Consider the following 11,117-nt stretch of genomic DNA (forward strand, 5'->3'; position numbering starts at 1 on the left):
AAGTACACTGCAAAAACTGTATGTAAACCACTTGAACTTCTTTTTAAATTATCGTTATCGACTTCTTACTATAGACCGATTTCTCTTTTGTCTACGGTTGGTAAAACATTTGAAAGGGTTATCTTTAAGTACTTGCATAATTGTTTTTTTTTTGAAAACTCTCTATTTTATCAGAACCAATCAGGATTTATTCCTGGCCACTCAGCTGTGTATCAATTAATCGAATTATATCATAATATTTGTCTTGATCTAGAAGAAAAGAAGCATACTTGTTTAGTTTTCTGTGAAATCTCAAAAGCTTTAGACAGAGTCTGGGGTAATGGCTTATTAGTCAAGTTAAAAGCATATGGTATCTCAGGAAATTTCCTTTCTTGGATCGAAAACTGCTTATAGATAATTCTTCTTCTGATACTGGTTTGATATGTGCTGGAGTTTCTCAGGGTTAAATTCTCGGACCGTTGTTTTTCTTAATTTATATGTAAATGATATCGCCGAAGTACTAGAATCTACAACACGTCTCTTTGCTGATGATACGTCTTTAAAAACTTCTTCATCTTCTTGTCTAGATATACAAACAGTTTTGAATAGGGACCTGGAAGCTTTAAATAGGTGGGCTAACACTTGGCTTGTTATTTTCAATCCAAATAAGACGGAAGTTATTTTCATATCAAGTTCAAATGATATAGTTAAAGATCTTGAACTGATTTTTGAAGGATATTTTTTGAATTTTAACAGTCTGCATAGGCACCTTGGAGTTACATTCAATTCAGATGCAAAATGGTCAGATTATGTCAGTGAAATCTATAAATCGGTAATGAAAAAAATATATGCGAAAACTCAAATAAATGTTGAAGCGGAATGCTCTCTTAAGAATTTACAAAACTTATCTATTACCAGTTTTAGAATATGCATGTAATGTTTGGGATGGATATACTCTGGTCGATTCTGAAAAGTTAGAGAGGGCTCAACGTGAAGTAGCTAGAATAATTACAGGTTCATCGTCATACGCTAGAAATGAATCTTTATATACAGAAACTGGTCTTTAATTACTTTTGGATAGAAGAAGAGGACAAGAACTTCAGTTAATCTACAAATTGGATAGGGATCAAACCCCAACTACCTTACAAATCTATTTCCACTAAGGTAGGAGAAAACCGACACGCTCTTAGAAATAATGATAACTACAAAATTCCCAATTTCAGTCTCTCTCCTACTAGTTTACCTTTTTTTGCCTTCTTCATTCAAAATGTGGAATACTATAGACTATAATATTAGATCCATGTCTTTCTCATCTTTCAAATCAGCTCTAGTCCCCAATATACCATACACAGTACCCCCTCATTACCTACGTGGTGACAGAAAATTAAATATTCTTCATACCAAACTAAGACACGAATGCAGTCCTCTCAAATTTACCGTGAAAACTTGGTCCATCACTCCAATTGTATAAATTGTGGCTACCATTGCGAAAATGCCTATCACTTTTTCTTTGAATGTCTATACAAATGTTCGTACTGTACTTTTTGATCATATAAATCATTTAAAATAAATGTACATTTAACGCTGAGATTATTACTGTTTTGAAATGAAAATCTGGCTTTGGATATAAATCGTGATGTATTCAAACAAGTGCAAACTTTTATTAGATCCAGTGGAAGATTTTAACATGTTTCGATTATGAAATTGACTTTAAGATATGTTTTTTTTTGTGTATGTGTATGTGTTACTTTAAAAATCGCTTCATACTATTATGAATTGTGATTGACAGTCTATATATCATCATCTGTTGTTTTGAACTATTGTTGTAAGGAGATGGCTTCATAAGTTGTAATAACTTGTGCCAAATCTTTTTTTCCAATTTTGGTTAATAAAATATGTTTAAAGTCAATGATATTGTCGACTCAGTTTCGTGTAACATAAAACTATATGCTGATGACTGTCTATTCTATACACAAAGAAACCCCATAGAAAATTGTGTATAGGTGAACAATGACTTTATTAGGCCGATACGACATTGGGCTTCCTACGTCGAAACACATCTTCATGTACTAGGAAAGTTAAATCACAGACATACACTACTCTTGTAAGACGCATTTTAGAATATGCCTCAATTTGTTGGGACCCCTATTCCATCAACCACATACAAAAATCAGACAATGTACAACGTAGAGCAGCGATATACGCTTAAATGTGTACTGCTCTAGAAATCCAGGCTGTGTTACAAACAATATAAAATCATTGGATTGGGAATCTTTATCGCAAAGAAGGGCCAACGCCAGATTGACAATTATATATACAAAATATCGCATCCTGTCGTTCAAATTGATCCATCCCACCATCTTACTGATGGACATCAGGTGAAAGACGAACAAGGGGCGGGGTGTGGGGCACATGAAATGAACCAAAATATCTTCCAGAAAAGATGCCTACAAATAGTCTTTTCCAAAAGAACTATTATCATCTGCAACTCTTTACCAACGTCACTGGCCCTTAGTGAGGATTTACTTTCTTTCAAGTCCTCACTTGAATCCGCATTATGTACATTGTTTTAATATACTATCTAAAAAATAAACATTAAATCATTCACTTATTAGAAAAATAGAAAAAAATGTAACTAGTAATAAAAAGCATTTCGAAAGTGAAAGTAAACTATAAATACCAGGCAAAAATAATCGATAAAATGACCGGAAGTGTTGATATTTAGATTTAACTAGCGTATTGCTGAACACGTGAAGCGATGACATGCACTCGACTTATACGACTTTAGGTTCTTATCTTCAAATTGTTGACGTGGAACTCCGCCAGGTATATACATATTTGCTCGTAATTTCGAAAATGGTGGATACCTGAGCCTGTGTGGGAGTCTGTGCCAGCAGGTGGACGTGTCGGATGGCCCATGGACAGCTGAAGACTGAAGAACTGTTGTCATCATGAAGTTTTCCAATCTATGTGGTTTTGGTTGCAATTTGATGCTGTTTTGTCTTTTAACTTTCATAGTTTTTGTGCCGATGAAATTTCAGAATGATGATGCATTTCAACCACATTCACCATTCAAGGAAATGAAATTTCAAAGTAATTTGGGAACTGAAGAAAATATAGAATCTGATACTGAGAAAGATGAACAAACGAAAAAGCCTATCTTGATATGGTGGACTAACGGCCTGTTTCCTCATCCGCCAGGAGAACAACTTGTCTCAATTGACTGTGAAGGTTACCAGTGTCTTTCAACCAATCACCGACAATACCTTGCGGATGAAAGAACACGCGGTATCATATTTTATGGAAGTGACATCACTCCTGATAAATTGCCATTGCCACGCAAATCAACACATGAATGGGCACTGTTTCATGAGGAATCTCCTATGAACAACTATGTCCTGTCAAAGCAGACGTTTATATCGCTGTTTAACCATACAGCCACATTTAGTCGTGAATCAGATTACCAGGTGACAACTCAGAACATCTATTCTCTAAAATTTCTGACAAAACGTAAACCGGTATCTCTCGATGTTAGAAATGCTGAGAAGGCCAAACGAAACTTAGCTCCTGTGTTTTATGCACAATCACATGCTGGGGTCCCATCTGATCGTGACAGTTATGTAGAAGAATTGATGAAATACATAAAAGTTGACTCTTATGGAACTTGTTTACACAACAAAGATCTTCCTGAGCACTTAACAGACCCTGCAGAAAACTTTGAAAATTTTGAATTTCTTGATTTTATTTCTGTCTACAAGTTTCACCTGGCATTTGAAAATGCAGTTTGCAAGGATTACATGACGGAAAAACTAATGAGACCGCTACATGTTGGCTCCATACCAATTTATTATGGATCACCTTACGCGCAAGATTGGATGCCAAATAACTCGACTGTCATAATGGTGAATGATTTTGGAGGTCCAAAGGAATTAGCAGAGTTTATTACTTATCTTGACAATAATGATGAAGAATATGAAAAATATATGCAATTTAAAAAGCCTGGAGGTGTCACAAACCAAAAACTTTTGGATCATATGGAGAAACGTCCTTGGGGATCACACGATCATAACTTTCATATTTTTAATGAAGACAATAGGCCAGATTACTTTCAAGGATTTGAGTGCCACGTATGTAAAAACATTCACAAGAGGATAGAAAATGAGAAACAAAGAGAGTTTGATACATCTGTACCTCCACTGCCTCCGAAAATGGCTAATGATTTACATATGGGATGTCCAGAGCCATTTTCCTCGCTTGGTTTGACTGTAGAAGAGTTAAAGGATAGGTAAAAATATTCTTTGTTTGTTCAATATCTGTTGATTAGGAAATTAGTGATCAGTAAACATTGACTCTAAGAATGCTAGCTGATATTATAATATTTAAAAAATAATTTTGTAAAGAAATACAAATGTACAGTGGCAGGTTTCACTGTACATTCAATCTAACCCCTGAGTATTCGGACATCCTGCCATATCATTTCACTATTCAATCTCACCCCGAAGTATTCGGACATCCTGCCATATCATTTCACTATTTAATCTCACCCCGAAGTATTCTGACATTCTGCCATATCATTACACTATTCAATCTCACCCCGAAGTATTCGGACATCCTGCCATATCATTACACTATTTAATCTCACCCCGAAGTATTCTGACATTCTGCCATATCATTTCACTATTCAATCTAACACCTGAGAATTCCGACATCCTGCCATATCATTTCACTATTCAATCTAACCCCTGAGTATTCTGACATCCTGCCATATCATTTCACTATTCAATCTAACCCCTGAGCATTTGGACATCCTGCCATATTTTTAGCTCACCTGGCCCGAAGGGCCAAGTGAGCTTATGGCATGGTGCAGCATCCGTCGTCCGTCCGTTATCCGTCCGGCGTCAACTTTTTACTTTAAACAACTTCTTCTCATTAACCAAAAGGCCTGTGGTGATGATATTTTGCCAGAAGCATGCTGGGATGAAGGGCTTCCAAGTTTGTTCAAATAAATGACCTTCATCTATTTTCAAGGTCACAGGGGTCAATTACATTAAAATCTTTAAGCAACTTCTTCTGAATAACCAAGAGGCCTAGGGTGATGATATATAGCCAGTTACATGCTGGGATGAAGGGCTACCAGGTTTGTTCAAACAAATGACATTGAATCATATTCAAGGTCACTGGGGTCAAATATGTTAAAAACATTTAGACAACTTCTTCTGAATAACTAAGAGGCATAGAGTGATGATATTTGGCCAGTAACATGCTTGGATGAAGGGCTACCAAGTTTGTTCAAATAAATGACCTTGACTTATATTCAAGGTCACAGGGGTCAAATATGTTTAAAACCTTTCAACAACTTCTTCTGAATAACCAATAGGCCTAGGGTGATGATATTTGGCCAGAAGCATGCTGAGATGGAGGGCTACCATGTTTGTTCAAATAAATGACCTTGACCTATATTTAAGGTCACATGGGTCAAATATGTTTAAAAACTTTCAACAACTTCTTCTGAATAACCAATAGGCCTAGGGTGCTTAAATTTGGCAAGTAATATGCTGGGATAAAGGGATACCAAGTTTGTTCAAATACATGACCTTGAATTATATTCTAGGTCACAGGGGTCAAATATATTTAAAACATTAAACATCTTCTTCTGAATAACCAATAGGCCTAGGGTGCTTAAATTTGGCAAGTAATATGCTGGGATAAAGGGATACCAAGTTTGTTCAAATAAATGACCTTCATCCATTTTCAAGGTCACATGGGTCAAATATGTTTAAAACCTTTAAACAACTTCTTCTGAATAACCAAAATGCCCAGGGTGATGCTATTTGGCCAGTAGCATTTTGGGATGAAGGGCTACCAAATTTGTTCAAATGAATGACCTTGACCAACTTTCAAGGTCCTACCAAGTTTGTTCAAATGAATGACCTTGACCAACTTTCAAGGTCCTACCAAGTTTGTTCAAATACATGACCTTGAATTATATTCTAGGTCACAGGGGTCAAATATATTTAAAACATTAAACATCTTCTTCTGAATAACCAATAGGCTTAGGGTGATGATATTTGGCCAGTAACATGCTTGGATGAAGGGCTACCATGTTTGTTCAGATAAATGACCTTGACCTATTTTTAAGGTCACATGGGTCAAATATGTTGAAAAACTTTCAACAACTTCTTCTGAATAACAAATAGGCCTAGGGTGATGATATTTGGCCAGAAACATGCTGAGATGGAGGGCTACCATGTTTGTTCAAATAAATGACCTTGACTTATATTCAAGGTCACATGGGTCAAATATGTTTAAAAACTTTGAACAACTTCTTCTGAATAACTAAGAGGCCTAGAGTGATGATATTTGGCCAGTAACATGCTTGGCTGAAGGGCTACCATGTTTGGTCAAATAAATGACCTTCATCCATTTTCAAGGTCACAGGGGTCAAATATATTTAAAACATTAAACATCTTCTTCTGAATAACCAATAGGCCTAGGGTGCTTAAATTTGGCAAGTAATATGCTGGGATAAAGGGATACCAAGTTTGTTCAAATACATGACCTTGAATTATATTCTAGGTCACAGGGGTCAAATATATTTAAAACATTAAACATCTTCTTCTGAATAACCAAGAGGCCTAGGGTGTTGATATTTGGCCAGTAACATGCTGGGATGAAGAGCTACCAAGTTTGTTCAAATACATGACCTTGAATTATATTCTAGGTCACAGGGGTCAAATATATTTAAAACATTAAACATCTTCTTCTGAATAACCAATAGGCCTAGGGGGATGATATTTGGCCAGAAGCATGTTGAGATGGAGGGCTACCATGTTTGTTCAAATAAATGACCTTGACTTATATTCAAGGTCACTGGGGTCAGATACCTTAAAATCTTCTAATACCTTCTCCTCAATAACCAAAAGGCCCAGGGTACTGATATTTGGCCTGTAGCAATCAGGGCTACCAAATTTGTTTAAATTAATGACCTTGACCCACTTTCAACCAAATGTCATTGTTTGACATTCAAGGTCACACTGATATTCTGCCTGTAGCTGTATTTTAGTCCATTTTTAAGTTTACAAGTGTGAGATTAATACCAGGTGAGCGATGCAGGCCCATTGGGCCTCTTGTTTCATTGTTCAATCTAACCCCTGAGTATTCCGACATCCTGCCATATCATTTCACTATTCGATCTCACCCCTAAGTATTCTGACATCCTGCCATGCCATTTCACTGTTTAATCTTACCCCTGAGTATTCAGACATGCTGCCATATCATTTCACTATTTAATCTTACCCCTGAGTATTCAGACATGCTGCCATACCATTTCACTGTTTAATCTTATCCCTGAGTATTCAGACATGCTGCCATATCATTTCACTGTTTAATCTTACCCATGAGTATTCCGACATCCTGCAAATTGTTTTCACTATTCAATTTAACCCCTTAGTATTTCTACATCCTGCCATAACCAGACAGATATAAAATTTCTTATTAAATTAAGGATCCCTGTCCCATTACAGGAAAAACCACTAGAGAATTCCACTGCAACTTTTTCAGGTGCAGTTGCCTCCCTTTTATTTCATTTTGGATATACCATGTAACTGTAGCGCTAATTTGATCAGTTCACCAGTTAGCTCAATTGGTTAAAGGGACAGTTCAACAACTTGAGGTCCAGGAATTTTAATCCAGGTCTAGTCTTGCGGAACTTTGTGGATAGTACTGTAGTAGTGGAAACTGCTGTACACATTAAAAGTTGTTTACTTTCTTTGACTAGAGGGAGTTTCCCTTTCTTTGACTAGAGGGAATTTCCCTTTCTTTGACTAGAGGGAATTTCCCTTTCTTTGACTAGAGGGAATTTCCCTTTGGCTCAGTGGTAGAGCACCAGTCTAGTAATTGTGGGATCTCTTGTTCAAATCCCAATGGAGACACAATTCTTATGCTTTACTTTGAACTAATGCCGATATACCCATGACTCGATTCAGTATATATTTGCGTGCGTTCAATTAATGTACAGATCATGCGAAATTGATGATGAAATTCTGAATGAAAATTAATTTAAATTCTGTGTAAGTATTTGCAAGTAAAAAATGTATATATTTGTGATTAAATTTATGTTTTTTTCCTGGATTTCTCTTTTCAGGTGGACGGATACTGACTGGGTCCAAGTTTATCGCACTCAAGAAATGATGGCTTCGGCAGTCTATGACATGATAGCAGCAAATGAAACAAACTCGGAGCATTTCATAAACTATCTCAATAAATATTTGAAAAATAAGAATGTTAGCTTATAGCAATTAGTGTATGGTGTTTTTCATCGGTTTGTTGATCTGTTTCTTTAATGAGATTTTACATGATCAAAATACTGGTGAAAGGCATCATACGGTAAAGAAAATACGCTATCCATACAAACCTCTATGAATATAAATACCACATCAAAAAGATTACATGCATTATATTTTTTTTCATAGATTTCCTCAAGAAAGGAGTTTGAAATGTATCAATTTTTCACTATAATTACAAGTTTTTTTAGGTAGTAGAAATTAAAGATTTAAACGAGGATTTACAATTTCCTAGTACTAAGTAAAAAGTAAAGGGGGGATCTTAATGTGGAAGGAAACCTAAGAACTCTGAGAAAACCCACATGATCAGGGCACATGACCCCATACCTTTTCATGTCCAATCAGGGAATCTTGATGAAAGACAAGTGCACTATCCACAGCACTAACCAACCATTCGGTCGTCGTTATATGCAACTAGTCGGCCAATTAATACACTCAATTGTTCATAACTGAGCTATATTATGATTGGAGACCCTGCATTTATATTTTCATGTATTTGATACCTATTGCGCTGCTTAGGCCAAAACAAAATATATGTATGTTTTAGGTATCTCGACCTACCCTGGATTTTACTGCTGATCCTAGATATTTTATCACCTACATTGTACTTCTATCTAAGATTAGTTTACTAGCCAGGCAAAGTTCACAGCCACTCATTAAAATGTAGTTTCTTCCTGTTCTGGGAGTCTGACATTATTCTTGACAAATTAATAGCCACTGATATGTGTAGAAATATATTGTAAAATTTGAAAGAAAGCATAATATTAATTGACGATTTTTTATTTTTTTTACATTTATAAAAAAATTATTTGCCTACTGGCTTTCTCTAAAAAAACATTCAGGCATGTTACCTGAAACAAAGAATTTTTGGTCTGACCTGTTAGTATCCATAGAGTGAAGTTCCCCACAGATTTGTCTACCTTCTTATTGATGTTGACTCTTTTATAGCTATACTTTAGTTAAAATATTGATTAAAATAAAATGTTTTGAAACTGTTTTAATTTTTAGCTCTTCTGAATGTCATGTTAAGTGAATATATCTTCAAGATATAATCATTTTGTAACAGATTAGTGCAATGATAATTTGGTGCAAACACAGCATATGTGATAGAAAACTCTATATACAGAAACTGCAGTATGTGCAATCAAAATATAGTGCCATGAGTAAAGCCCAAAACACTTAAAAAAGAATCATTGCTAATATATCTTACCTATCATATATCTATTCTACCATGTCAAAATGTGATGCCAATGAGTTCAGTGCCTTTAACTCATTCACCCCTGAAATTTTATAATGAACTATTCCAACCTTTGAATTAGAAGAGTTCAAATGTGTCTTCAGGGGTGAATGAGTTAAGCAACATGTATATAAATAATCCAAACATAAGGCTATTCTTGTGGGTCTTGTGAAAATATTTGTCATGTTGATAACCTGTGTTCATACACGGAATTAACCATCTAAGTCGGTGGTTCATATCACCAACAAAACATGCCCAGTTGATGTCATAGTTATGGACGTTGCAGCCGGTGGTCCTGATGGGCTAGTTTAACATAGGCATATGTGGAAATGATCAGATAAAAACATGGGGACATGTACCTTCCCTTGACAAAGCAACTCTTCAAGGGCCAGTCCATCCTCGATACTCCAGGGGCTACGCTCCGAGAGCATCAGCGCAACCCCTGGAGTATCGGGGATGAGGCCAGTCACACATTGGCTCATTATTAACATTTACAATTGGGGTGTGGATGGGGAAGTGGGGTTGAGTTTTTGGAAGAGTGTTGCACATTATAAAACATATATATGTGCCTGAAACTTAATTATTAATCAACAAAATATTTTATTCCATAAGTGGTAACATTTCTATTTAACAAGTAAATAAGTTGTTTCAAAATATCTCACAAAGTAGATGATGTTGTCATTCATATATTCAATCACGGATGACTGCATTTGGTATGACGAAACCTGGAGCGTGAAATCCTGTTAATTGTTTGTGAAGTTATGTTTTTTGACTTAATTGTAATTTTTTTATCGAGTCTGTGATTTTCAACTATGTGTAATATCAGCACCCTCATAAAATATATTTAACTGATCAATCAAAAATGGAAAACAAAATTGATTTTTTGTTACAAATTTTATTCAAAATCAAAAGCTCTTTTTGATAATATGTTAAAGAAGTTAAAGCTATCTTGGTATACTAGTAAAAGATGTTTTACAGGATCATGAATACATTAATGTAACAGTTTTAATCAATTGACATGCACAGCTTAAGGAGAGTGAAGTTTGATTTCATAATTTTGTGTGAACTCACTCACCCCTGAAATTGGATAATGAACTATTCCATCCTTTGAATTGGAAGAGTTCAAATGTGTCTTCAGGGGTGAATGAGTTAATAATGAAGATGATTTGAAATGTGAAGCTTGTACTATGTACATGTAGATTATTTGTTACAGAAAGTTTGTCAAATTTGAGCTGAATTGTCTCTCCATTAGCCAATCCTTGTCTTATTTACATATTGGAAATGTTTTCCTGATTTTTTTGGTGCATGTTTTTTTTAGGTCACCTGAGCTTTGCTCAAGTGACCTATTCTAATCGCTTTTCGTCCGTCGTCGTCCGTCGTCCGTCCCGTCGTGCGTCGTGCGTAAACTTTTACATTTTCAACTTCTTCTCAAGAACCAGTGGATGGATTTTTTTCAAACTTGGTCAGAATCATCCTTGGTAGATGAGGCTTCAAAATTGTAAAATTGGGATTCCTACCCCAACCCCTGGGGCCAGGGCGGGGCCCCAAAGGGAAAATTA

General features: G+C 35.7%; 1 protein-coding gene across 1 annotated transcript; it reads left to right on the plus strand.

Annotated features, from left to right (window-relative positions):
* Window positions 1–2,719: 2,719 nt before the first annotated feature.
* On the plus strand, window positions 2,720–10,916 carry LOC110456795 (alpha-(1,3)-fucosyltransferase 11-like). Its single transcript, XM_021507757.1, has 2 exons — window positions 2,720–4,264; window positions 8,123–10,916. The coding sequence occupies exons 1-2, from the start codon at window positions 2,931–2,933 to the stop codon at window positions 8,271–8,273; spliced, it is 1,485 nt and encodes a 494-aa protein (XP_021363432.1). The 5' UTR covers window positions 2,720–2,930; the 3' UTR covers window positions 8,274–10,916.
* Window positions 10,917–11,117: the final 201 nt, after the last annotated feature.

Source organism: Mizuhopecten yessoensis, unplaced genomic scaffold (genome assembly GCF_002113885.1).
Source record: "Mizuhopecten yessoensis strain PY_sf001 unplaced genomic scaffold, ASM211388v2 scaffold8841, whole genome shotgun sequence".
Classification (NCBI taxonomy): Eukaryota; Metazoa; Mollusca; class Bivalvia; order Pectinida; family Pectinidae; genus Mizuhopecten; species Mizuhopecten yessoensis.